At 35.6% G+C, this 13,213-nt stretch overlaps 1 protein-coding gene across 1 annotated transcript in view; it reads right to left on the bottom strand.

Moving 5' to 3' along the window:
• Window positions 1-12,867, bottom strand: part of ELP4 (elongator acetyltransferase complex subunit 4) — a gene marked incomplete at its 5' end in the record, with an annotated part of 108,872 nt that extends 96,005 nt beyond the window's left edge. The window contains 3 exons of the mRNA XM_010014579.1: window positions 1,491-1,575; window positions 7,069-7,208; window positions 12,739-12,867. Of these exons, the coding sequence (XP_010012881.1) occupies window positions 1,491-1,575; window positions 7,069-7,208; window positions 12,739-12,867 (354 nt within the window). The remainder of the gene's footprint in view (window positions 1-1,490; window positions 1,576-7,068; window positions 7,209-12,738) is intronic.
• Window positions 12,868-13,213: the final 346 nt, after the last annotated feature.

Genomic DNA, 13,213 nt, shown 5'->3' with positions numbered 1-13,213 from the left:
CTTAGAATCTTATATACTTCATTTAGTGAACATATACTTTTAAATTCATCTGTGCTAAAAGTTCTGGTTTTGCTTTATTGACACTAGTAAGACATTTTTAAACACTGAATAACAGCTACAGAAAATAGCTATCCAGGATGTTTAATGTTTCCCTGCTTGCAAGCAAAAAAAACCCCAAAAATAATGGCTCTGACCAACTTTCATTTTCTTTTACTTGTAAAAAAAATTAAGGACTAGACAAAGAAAAACAAGAAACACTAGCTTAATCTCTTCAGTATGTGGTGGTTTGTTGGCTGAAGGCTGGCAGGGTGTTTGTTTCACTCAGTACTGCTCTTTGCAGCTATCAGGCTACCCCAGGACCTGACACTGCGCAGGAGAAGCATCTCTGTGTGCAGAGCTGTATGGTGGGATGACATGCCTGTTGCCATGGCTACCACAGTGCAGGGGGAGAGGTGTCTGTCAGGGACCAATTTACTTCTCCAGACTGGCACTGCCACCAAAGAGAATCTCTCTCATAAAGCTCAGCAGAGACTAAACACTGAGCACCAACAACCTAAATTTACAAGGAAGTGTTCTGTGCAGGTAATGTTTCTAAAACACTGTTAGACACAAAAACATCCATTCCAACATCATCTTCCCCACAAAAATTATTTCTAAGATATTCAACAGTAGTGCACAGTGAAGGCCTCCAGCATCTATACTACCTAACTTCTATTGCAGTAACATCACTCTTGTAGAATAAAGACAATTACCTATCAATTAATCACCAACATATGTAACTCCTTTTTTTATTTCCATCAACTCCAAAGAACTCACGTTACTGAATATGACAAAGAATAATAGATAGGGCACTGCTCAAATCAGAAAAGGGCTTTCAGCCTATGTTGCTACATTCAAAATGCTTTTGATTACCCACAGTATGATTTATGAAGAGTACAAACATCTTTAGAAGTATGGTAAGCTGTTTTGATTTGTAAGTTGAAATAGCATTTTTATTTCTTTACTTGTGTTTCAACGCTTGCTACATAAAGATGCACACCATTTAATTCATTAAAATATTCACTCCACTCCAGTTAAAACAACATTGAAAAAATCGGAAAGTTTAAGATTAAATGTTCAATCTCAATAGTCTCGAACATATTATTGTTAAAGCAATAGTCTTAAAAAAAATACTGCAGGGGAAAATGTGTTTTGCTTAATTACATTATACTTGGCAATCCATTTCATAGCTAATTGCACAGAATATGCGTTTTACTAATGTTAACTTACAGTTCTTCCTCGCATGGTCTCGCATCTGTAACAGGTAACAACTGCAAAAGCATATTAAAACATGAACCACGCACTCTATTTACTTTGGTTCTTTACTCTAGCAATGCTTAGAAACAGCTTATTCTTTGTTGTTTTGTCCAAGACCTTCTTGTGCTCCCCTTGAAAATTCAGAAAACTACATTAGTTACAGGATTACAGAAGAGTACAAGGGCCTTCAGTACCTGGGGATCAGAGCCATCAAACCCTTCCTGGTAAATGATCCTCTGAATGGATAGAAGCAGCCTTCCATACGCACTGTTCATATTACTGTTGGTAAGGAGAAATAGTTTAGTAACACATTTTAATATTTTCCTATATGTCTCTAACAGCTGCATTAAAAATAAATATAAGCAGATGCAGCTTTCAGGCTGAAAGTGTAATATAGAAAAAGAATGTCACAGAATAAAAACCCTAAACCTCTTAGAATAAAGTTGACATTATAAGCAGTTGTGATTGTTTCATGACAAGTAGTTCAGTGTTCAGACATTTAGTGAAAACTAAAATCTCCAGGGATTAAGATAACTTAATTATATCAGGCTTATTTCCATTCAGAAGATTATAATGATTTAATGTATCAACTTAAAGCCGAAAGCATCACAGCACAGCACTAATCTATAACTGACAAAGACCTACCCTACTGTTATTCCAGGTATACCTAACCAATGCCCTGATGAACAGCTGACTATTACTGAAAAATTTCATGCACACTACTGCTACAACAATCAAGATCAACAACAACAGCAAAAAAATAGACAACACTTTCCAAATTAAAAAGTTCATGCAGTTAATTTGTTTTATTAAGAGAGTAAGACATTTTGCTATGGTTCCATTTTGTATCCACACACTACAGGTGTTATCACTGCTTTATTTGCATGAATTGTGAGGTAGAATTTATTTTATGTATTATTTAGAAAATACAGCATAAATAAACCAAACCAGTAGCTAAAAATGGGTTCAAGCAGACTTAAAACCAAATAAAAGTTCAGCAAATCGCCTTGTCAAGGTCTTAGAAGGTCCAGTTCCTGCACGTCCAAAGCACATTTTTAGGCATCCATCCCAGCCATGCTCTCCAGTCCACAGGCTGATACATACAAAGGACAGGAAGTTCTAATCTTCACTTTAGAAAAGGAAGCCAGTTTATTTTTAAAAGAGACATACTATTTTGTTAAATACCATAGAGTGTACTGGCTGGTGTGTCTGGACTTGATGCAGGTTCCTCACTGCAGCTTGAGAGTTTAAGCCCGTCTATCTTTCCTAGCATCACCATTTCCTTCTAGTCTCATTCATTCCCACTGACGGCTGAAGACTCAAACCTTCTTCTGTGCTTCTTGGGAAATACAACAAGTTATTTTGAAACTTTTGCCACTAAAAATACTCTTACTTGCTCCAAATCATTTTATACGTCTGGTCTGACAACAGACTAGGTTGGAAGAGACCTTGAAAGATCACTATGTCCAAACATCAATGAAACTATTCCTGCTACTTTAGTAAGAGCCAAAAATGTTATTCAAATTTATTTTACTAATGAACACCTACTTCTTTCCTACTTTTGCACAGGAGAGAAGACAGCTTTTCTGAGAAGCACTTCAGAGTTGCAAACATCTGACTTTTACACCATAGCTTTAACTCAGAATTCTACATTTCCTTCAAGTAGCCACTCAAACTCAAGTTATAAATATTTACAATCAAATAAGCCATACAGCCTTAATAAATCCAAGTTCTGATATACTCAATGTTATAAAACATTAAGAGATTTCCCTTCTCAAATATAAACAAAAGGGAGAATCTCCAAATTAAACTCCATCTGTTTTCAGACTTAGCAGCCTATAAGGTTACTGGTTAAACTCTTGTACCTTAATAATTTAACTTTCTGTGAAATTCACAGCTGAAAATAACTGGTAATACATAATCTCAACATGACATTTAACATGTGAAGTCTGCCTTGCTAGACAAAAAAGCATCTCAAAGAGGAAAGAAGGAGTAAATCTTTCCTTATAAAGTCAACTACTTTCGTATTGTTTAGTTGCAAAAGGAATGGCTTCTAAATGATACACCTCTACGGTCTCGCAGGTGTTACTTGACAGGGTTGGTGGAGGCAAAGAGGGCTTTAGCCTCCAAGCTAGCCAAAATGTCTTCTCTCTCCATGTCTTCGCACTATTGCAACAAACACACAATCCTTGTTGCTTATGCAGTGCTGTGATTTCTTCCTGCTTTTGCCAGAGTTGGAGAGAATCTGCAGCACTTCACAATAACCAGAATTTGTGTACCCTTTGAGATATTCCTTTATCCTTTTGGAAAAGATAGAAGCTGCTGCTCACCACCATTCGGAAGGAGTCTACAACTATCTTTTAGCCACAGCCAGGAACACAGTATTTGTAATATGAAAAGATGACTGTGGTCTTTGTCACCACAAACTACCATTTTCAACTTTGTGTATCTACCACTTCTTTTGCTTATGAGTATTACCATGCAATCTATAGAGATGCCAGAGAATATACTGTAATCACAATACTTTTAAATTCCTGATAAGTTACTAACCTGCTTTTAAAAGTTAACGGATAAAAGAATAAAATACCAGAATTAAAGGGTCCCAAAATAAAAACAAACTCCATCCTTGTCAGCATTCAAGGCCAGGTTGGACAGAGCCTTGGGTGACACGGTCTAGTGTGAGGCGTCCCTGCCCATGGCACAGGGGGTGGAACTAGATGATCTTAAGGTCCTTTCTAACTGAAACCATTCTATGATTCTGTCTTCAATTAATCCATCAAAAAAAGATATGCAGCAAAGAAAGAATTAAAGAAAATAATGTAATGAATATAGAAATTTTTAAAATGTATAAGTAGGTGCTCTTCTACTTCTTGCTAAAGTTATAATGTTTTACTTGAATTTGAAGCATGCAATGTAAATGAGGACATGATAAATATTTTGGTAACACTATTTATAAAAACAAGTTCCATTACCCTTCTGGCAGTGTTTGTCATAATATTTAGGGAAGGAAATATTTGTTATTTTCTAATTTCTAGTCTTTTTTTGTCTTTGTTACTAAACACCATTTAATTCTGATAATGAATTGAAACAATTCCTTCTTTACTCTTTTTTTTTTCTTTTTTTTTTTGTTTAGCAATTTAGTAATGGATAAAGCAGGAGCTGCAAGAAGGTATCCCGGTTACAACACAGCCTCTGTCTTCTCTGTTGATAGTTTCTAAGCAGTTAGCAAAGGTTAGGTTATCAAGGGTATGACAAATAGCCTTATTATGTATAAGGAGACCCCATTAAGCAAGACAGCTAAACCTGTTCTATCTAAACTTATCAGTAAATCTAGACTCTAGATAAATCTATTTTCAAAAGCACATAATTCTTAGAGTAAAATTTAGGAGTATTATTGAAAAACTGTCGCTTAATTATTTTAGTTCCCTTGATTATCAAACTTTTCTTTTGGTAATTGCAACTGAACAATGAGGATAGAAGCAGAGCGGTAGAAAGGAAGCCTTTCCTGCGATGCACAGAGATACCACAGAGGATATTTCTGCCTTTCTGTTAAGTATCAGCTTTAGCAACCCAACAAGGACACCAGAATGTCCTAGCAACAACTGGAAAACAGCTGCTGTTAGCCCCACAACCCTGTTAACCTGGTCTTAGCATTAGGGCAGGACACAGCGCCCCTTGTCTAACATAAAAAATATGGAGATAAGAAAGAGGTTTATGCCTTCTTTTGGCACCAAACACCCAGTCCCATTTACTACTTCCTTTAGAACAGACTTCTCAATCTGTTTTCGCTTAATGTTTATCATGGGGCAATGAACTTCTAATCATCTTCAGTGATTAGCCAAAAGGGACCCTGTAATCTAATTTAGCCATCAGGTACCAGAACTGCAGAAAGGAGATCAAACACAGTACTCGTGCCTCCCTCCGTAAAAAAGCAGCTACATGAATGCAAAAACACAGGAAAGAAAAGAAAGATTGATCCAAACTTTACGGTGAACCAGTGATGTACATAACCTCCAAATTTATCTTTAATTGCAAAGTAAAAGGCCACTCAACACCTTTGTTCTGTTGAATCAGCCAAAGAATCTCCTTTCTTTTCAAGTCCACAAAGAAGACGAGTGCTTATGTGGATAGGAAAAGAGGAACACATAAATGATTTCTAAAAGGGCCAAGAGTCCAAATAAAGCCTCCACATCTCTGATCCAGTAAGGGAAGCACTGTAATTACCTTGCAATAGACATTAGGTACAATTACAGAGACAGTTCACTCACTGAAGAGCAGTTTAAATAAAACAGGTTTCTCAATGGGATGCTAGAGAATCAGAGGCACCACGATGATCTAGTCTTTTTTACAAATATGTGGTTCTTATGCCACAAAACATTATGATAAAGGACCTTGCTAATTAAAAGATGCAGCATTGTTTTTCCAAGGCTTGTAAAATATATGTTCACTAAACTCACTGCGTCTGTCAGAAGAGTATAAGCTACACAGGAAAACATGGTGCATTACTTTCTTTTAACTACCCTCTGTATGTCAACTTTTAATGTTAGTTTTTAAGACTCTGCTTAGAATTGTCTAAACATTTCCATTCTTCTATCATGGGCCATACATCCCAGTTCTAGATGTACACCCATCTTCACAACCTTCTCTTACTGATCCAGAGTTTTCTTGAAGGATGCTATCAAAACTGGACAGCCTTGTTATGGCTGAGCAGAAGTATTTTGCATGTCTTCCATATTAAGTTCCAGTTTTAGCACCACCATGCTTTTCAAATTATGCTTTTTGGTAGCATTAATTACACACTAATGTATTAACTAATTATATATATTAATCTATAAACACTGCTAATACATTTTGAAGATACTTTGAGTGTGCTCAAAAATCTTCACATGCACTGCGTGGTAAAAATCAACCACAACACAGCATACAATTTCCAGGAACTGGCCCTATACACTGGGATCTATAAAACTAGGTATTATATAAATTAAGTGACTGGGCTGAACAAAGAGATGGCTAGGCCATATTTGATGTCTGACTTGAACTGAAATATGTCCAAGAAAGATATAATGGATGTGTGTGCTACAGGCTCATATGAGGCTTTGCTTCTGTCACTCATTTTCTCTTGATCTTCCTTAATTCATGAGTGATAGGCATAAGGTATAACAAGTTTTCATTCAGAGAAGAGTTTATGATTTTTTCTGGAATTAGGGGTAAGACATCATGAGTGATTTTATTCTATTCACGCTATTTTATATTTTCCTTAGATGAAGCTGTAGGATGTAAGAAATAAAATCGCATAATGAATTAATGTGATACAGCACCCTAAGCTATATAGGTCAGAGATGGCGTGTCGTCTCAGCCCTGAAAACTGTCTGGATGTATTCCTAAGACTGATAGCCACCTGACGCACACATCTCTGAAAGCTGATGGGGCATGGTGCTCAGGGAGGAGTTCACAGACAGATAGTAGCAGTTTTCCCCAGTCCTCACACTCAGCTGGCAGTAGGGCTGGACTGAACATGCAGCTAGGCTGTCCTAGTAATGTCTGCCTTAATTGTCCCTGCCAACTTGTTTCCTCCCTTAGCTGAGGAGTCAGTATACTGAGCTGTCTCTGTGCCTCAGCAGCTTTGCTGCCAGTTGTGGCACACAGCACCGACATAAGAACCACAGCTGAACTGCTTGTGAGCCATACATGGCTACGAGACTCTTCACAGCAAGTGTAGATGCAAAAATATCCTTTACTACTAATACGCAGGCATGTGGTATTACAACTTACCATGTTTTCACTGTAGGCTGTAAAGACAATTCTTCAGGAAGGTAAAAACTGTGCCATTTTATTGACTGAAAGAGTTCTGGAGACATTGTTTTGGAAATATCATAATAATGGCCAAACTTTGGAGATGTTGTTGGGTTAGCCTGTGGAAACAACAATACTGATTACAATAACCTATTAAATTATTATCTGTCAAAAGAAAATAATTAAGTAGCAATACATTTGAAAGAAACCTCTGTTTTTTTCCCCACTCTTTTTTTTCTCCTGTTCAAGTAGGACATTATAATATTTACAACCAAGTTTTGGTACCCCTGTTGACAGTCAATAATGTGAATTTTTCACTGAGTATTCAAACTTTACTGTTCCAAGTTGCCTCACCAAGGTGGAGTCAGATACTTAAATATATATTTTTGCACATGTTCTAGACTATCTGATCACAAATTTCAAAAGGCCAGATAATATGAAGTATGCAGACCAGGATGTGTTCCACCTATCTGATTTTTCTGGGAATGATATGTTGCTACAGAAACATTTTCAATTGCCTTTGGAAATATTTCACTTTCTTTATTTATGACCACTGCATCTTCATATAACTGCTTTTAATAGAAAACTGCAAAAAAGAGGGAATAGTTAAAAACTTCTTTTAATTTCCTGATTTTTTAATAAATAGCAGGTTGAGTATCACACAGACATTACAGACAATAACCATGGTTTACTGTAATGAAGAAACTTTACGAGCTCTCAATTTTGGGTATCTAAAACATCATAACCCCCTAAATTTCATATGTACCATAGAAGGAATTACACATTTTAATATGTTTTGCTAATAAATAAACAGAGGAAAAGAATGCGTATTTTTGTTCCACATTAATGGAGTTCAGCATGCAAATTGCAACATTATTTGAATCACGCATGTAATGTTAACCCCCCTAGATTGTTATGATATGCAGCATTCAAGTACATAGAGGCTGCCTGCTATAGGAATTGAACAGGTTTTGCTCTTGATGTAGCAACCTATTTTCTTCATCTTTTCTGCCCTTCAAAACTATCCTGGAATGAACAGTCAAGCAGAGTAAAGCTCAGAGGCAAATGAGGTTTTTCAAGAGAAGGAAAACACTTGGCACAAATGTAAACCACTATATAGTATTTTTTTAATGAACACACTGTAAAGGAGTAACAGATTACCAAAACAATACTAAAATTGATCTTTAGGTTATGGCACAAACACCACTGTGCTCCGGATCAGATTCTCTCTTATTCTCTCCATTAACTCGTTTGAGGAGAAAGAAAGGTCATTTAGAATAACCAAATAAGTTTCATAATACAGGTATCAATCAAAACCACTGTATTTCTAACTGGTAGGATGCCAGGACTGAGAAAGGTGCTGGATTCTGGACTTTTAACAGCAGGTCAAAATAAAGATCACCTATTAGTTTATTTAGAGGACAACTACCCTAAGCCTGGACTGCAGGAACGTGCAAAAGTATTTTAAAGTCATTTTTCTATCTCCCAACTCCAAGACTTACTGTGAAGCTGAATTCCCTTTAAGAGCCAAGAGCCACCTCATTTATTAAATGATAAAGTATTAAAATAGATGAAACACATCTCAGCGGTTGTGTAAGAGAACAGGTGAGAGAGAGATCGAAACATGTTCACGCTGTAGAATAGAATGCTTTTTAAAGGTTGTTTTGAAGAGAAGTTTGGATTGGTAAGTAAAATGGAACACTATTTTGTTTGTACTTAAAAGCATGGACTTCCTTTCGAAAAGTGACCAGAAATACCCCCAATAATTTCAAAAGTTTTTCAATAGGTTCTATAACAACTTAGAACACTCTATAAAAGGATTTTTCTTTTAAGCAGACCAATATACACATTTTATCCACTATCTGAAAATTGAGCAGGGCTGTGTGTGTATGCAATGAAATTCTTTGGAACAACTTCTGCTCCAATTTCCACACTTGCTATATGTATATATTGCTAGGTACAGGAATGGCGATAGGTGTACTGAATTATTACAGTAATGGGATCCAAGTAATTTTTTGTGTATTGAGCAACAAATGATTTAGTTCCAACTCCAATTATTGTGGAAAGCTTGTGGTTTTCAAAAACCTTGGTCTTGCTAATAAAGTAAGTACTGTAACAGTAAAAAGAAAGAATACAGATATGCCAGATGTGGCCATGTATTTATACTTAGCTTTCTGAAATCAACCATGCTATGTATTTCCATAACTTTGTTTCAAGTTCGTCTTACAAAAACTGTTAAGATTAATTAGAATAATTTGATCTGAAGCATATATTTTGAAATTATTTGATTAATGGATACTAGGCCTGGTCAGTTATCAGAGAATATAAACAGTAACAATAAGACCGTATCTTTCCTACAAAACCAATAGAATAACCAAACAAAACCCAAACTTTTCACTAAAACAAATAACTAGTGTTTAATAAAAAAAACCAAACAAAACCAAAGACAAAATTGCTCATGTATACCTAGTCATAAGAGGCAGATTAGTTTACTCGAAAGATGATAGAAACCCACATTATGTGTTCCAATTTATTTATCAGTAACTGATTTTAAGAAGGAAGTCAAACAAAATGTAACAATCCACCAAAACCTAAATGTTTTTAATGTAAAATGTAACTTAATTTAAAATGAGGATTCTGAAAGCAATTTAAACAGGGGCTGTTCTGTGGCCTATAATCTATTCTTTATCCGGATTACAGATCAGAATGTTTTTACTGCAATCTCTGCCAGAGCTCATCTTTTTATTGTGTACTTCCAAGCCCCCTTAATGTTTTAGAAAGGCCTTGACTAACTGAACTTTGATCTGATGTCTTCATTGAGAAAAGCTCCAGGTTGCCCATTTCAGATGCAAATCCTTACTGAGGCCCAATAGAGTTTAGTAAAGACAGCAAAAAAGAAGAAACAAGAAGTTTCCAGGATCCTCTTTGAGAATCCTGAGGCACATTGGTGTCCTTAATCCACCCTGCTGCATGGATTAAGGTAGGTGATAACCTCTCTTCATTCAAAAGAATAAGCACAGTGCCTACAAACTGGGTGGAGACTAGGATTTGGCTATAATAAAACACCATGCAATAAAAGCTCGGTCTATGTCAGAAGCCTGTGAATAGGCCTCAATGTACTGCATTCCCAGGCTTAGCGGGGAAGCTTGCAAAAAGCCTACCTGAATCAAGTAAGCATGAATAATCTGCCTTAGCAGAATGACCATGGAGAGTGTGAAGCAGAGACTTTCCATTCCTCTTAAGTTTGATCTGATAAATTTATTAGTGGATTGGAGGCTCAAGTCTGTTCTTTCCAGGATTCCTACTTTGCACAAGGAGAAATACACTAAATTGTCAGTGAGCAGAGCATGCTTTTATGCTACCGTCTGCTGTTAATGTTTCTAATTGCAATACTAATGTGCTAGAAATCTCAGATTTAGGATGAATCAAGGCAGAAAATTGATTTCATGCTGTGACAGTTTATATATTGCCCCAAGAACATAAGCAGTTCATTCAAAAAAAACCAAAAAAACCAAACCCCCCAAAAAAACTACCACCAGAAAAACCCACACTGTCTTGCACTGCAAAATAGGCTGTCCACATACTTCTCTATCTTCTGTCTTTTTCTGATGTACGAGGTATATGCAACATGTAAAGAGCAACTGTGATAGTCATGAAGAGTATTAATATAAATACCGTGCAAAAATGAGGTATCATAAATGGGAAGGGAATATGTGAACTATTAATGAAAATCTCTTTTATCACTTAGAAATAAAAACTAAATTAAGCACCAAAAATACCACAAAGACAGCATTTACTCAGCATTCTTAACTTCATGTAAAGGCAGATAGTGGATGGAAAAGTTTTCTGCTAACACATTTAGAGTTCAAGTTAAAGCAAAGCTATTTTCTCTCTTTCATACTTGAAATTATTTGACAGCAGTTTTTCAAAATGTACTGGTTTATTATTTCAATCACTTTTGAGAATACGCCTTGAAATTTAATTCAATGTTTTGGTTTGGTTTGGTTTTGGTTTTTTTTTAGCAAAAGAAAATTTAAAGAATAATTCAAAACCAAAGTTTTAATTAAATGACAGAACTAAGTGTATCAAGCATCTAGGGCGCTGCAAAGCAACAGGAGATTTTTCCTCAAAGAAGAATATCCACCAATCAAATTAATCTAGTGCAGCACCAAAATTATAAAAAAATCATAAAAAATAGCAAAAAAAATTTGAAAAATATAAATTTCAAACCTATTTTTCACTAATCAGAATATCCTGCAGAGTTTTAGGTCTAGACTGCTTCAGACCTTCATTTCCAGTTTTAATTTTTAAAATAAATTTAACATATACATTAAAAATGTTGTATCTCAGCTATTCAGAATGATCAGCATCCAATTCAGAAAGCAACCATGATAACAAGGGAAATACCCCACAAAAGATTTTATTCTATTTTGCATAATCAAATTTCAATAACTGAGGACAAGTACATTATGTATTATAGAGAAATATTGTATTAGTGGAAGAACTGATTACTTCTGTGAAGTTATAGAAGATGACTGCATACCTACCTGGATCACTTCTATGTTTTTCTATTTTGTTAGCACACCAGAATACCATTTGTTACCAACAGGCAATTGTTTCCATATCAATGTACCAGGAATTCTGCTAGATTTTCAAACAGACAAATTATTTTGGGGATGGTTCAGAGTGGCAAAGCCAGCTCCACAATAAAAAAATTGATGAGATTATATGATTACCCTGCAGGCTGTTTGATTTGGCATGTCACCATATATAAGTCTTTTCTGACACAACTATATAACCATGTCTGTGCAATTTTACAGAAAACCGAACATGCCAAGCCTTGTAAGATCATTTTGTCACATTCCAATTATGTTTTTATGACTACGACTGAACTTACTAGGCAGGTATGACTACATTCAAACCAGAATTTATAAATGTAGGCTAAAATGTATGGGCAAAATAAGCTTTTTGTTTTAGATCACCAGAAATGCTATAATTTTGTTACAGGTTGGTTGTGCCATTGGATCGAATAAGAAAGTCACCAGCCTCTGGAGATATATTATTCACAAAACACAACTGTAAACTCTGAAAGACTGGCCACTGCGCTTGTTTCTTATATTCTCCCTGCACAGTGATTAGTTTCGAGTGACAGTGAAGCTGATATAATCTCAAGTGCTTACTTCTGTTGTTATGCACATGGATAAGCAGGTCAACAGCTTGCTTTCACACAGTGCTTTCTCTACAGAGATCTAGTAAGTACTGTTGATTAAACCTACTTAAGCAATTTGTGTACAACAAAATTTGGGGAAAGTTTGTAAGTGACCAAATTATTAAAACTTTCATAACAAACTGTCTCAATTTAATAATACTAATGGGAAAATCACATGGAATGTTAATGTCTTTTTTACTGCCAGGTTATTACTGTCTGAATAAAGTTTTACATTTCCTGCACTCTCAAATTCCCTTACTTTCTGTATCTCTAGTAATCAAAAAATACTTTGGTATTTGTGGTGTATGACAATTTGCCCTCAGGAGGCAATCCTGTAAAACAGTCTGTTGGCAGTTCTGTTGTCTAGATTCTATGAAAAAACATTTGCTCTGCAAATCCATTTTGACTGCAAGAGGAAAAAAACATGAAATACCAATTACCTCCATTTTTGGTAAATTTTGGTAGCGCCAGGCTATTTTCATAGAGTCCTGAAAATCTTCAGACTTAACAGTTGTTGGTTCTTCTCCCAATTCATTCCTTTGCTCATCAAGCAAAGGGGCTGGAAGTTCCTACAGATGGAGAGCAAAAGAATGTCAGCTGTCAGTAGAAATGGCAGTTCAGATTTTTATTTCCCTCCCCCAAAAGTTAGACAATATAGTTAATATAATGGATAGTTGTAAAATTTTTAACAAAACTTGATTAAAATAGCTGTTTTGAAATACTGTCTTACTACTAAAACTGAGTGTGAAGAAATGTAATTATTACGGGGAAAATGAACTATACAACTATAACAGAATGCAGAATGGAAATATCACACTGAATACACAACACATCTTGAGCAACATCCACATTCCCTTTTAAATCTTGCTTTAAAGGTTGAGCTCCTAAACAATTCTATTCCTGAGAAAAGACAAG

Source organism: Nestor notabilis, unplaced genomic scaffold (assembly GCF_000696875.1).
Source record: "Nestor notabilis isolate BGI_N333 unplaced genomic scaffold, ASM69687v1 scaffold2745, whole genome shotgun sequence".
Lineage (NCBI taxonomy): Eukaryota > Metazoa > Chordata > Aves > Psittaciformes > Psittacidae > Nestor > Nestor notabilis.
Note: the sequence above shows the minus strand (reverse complement) of the source record. Positions and strands in the feature narration are given on the sequence as shown.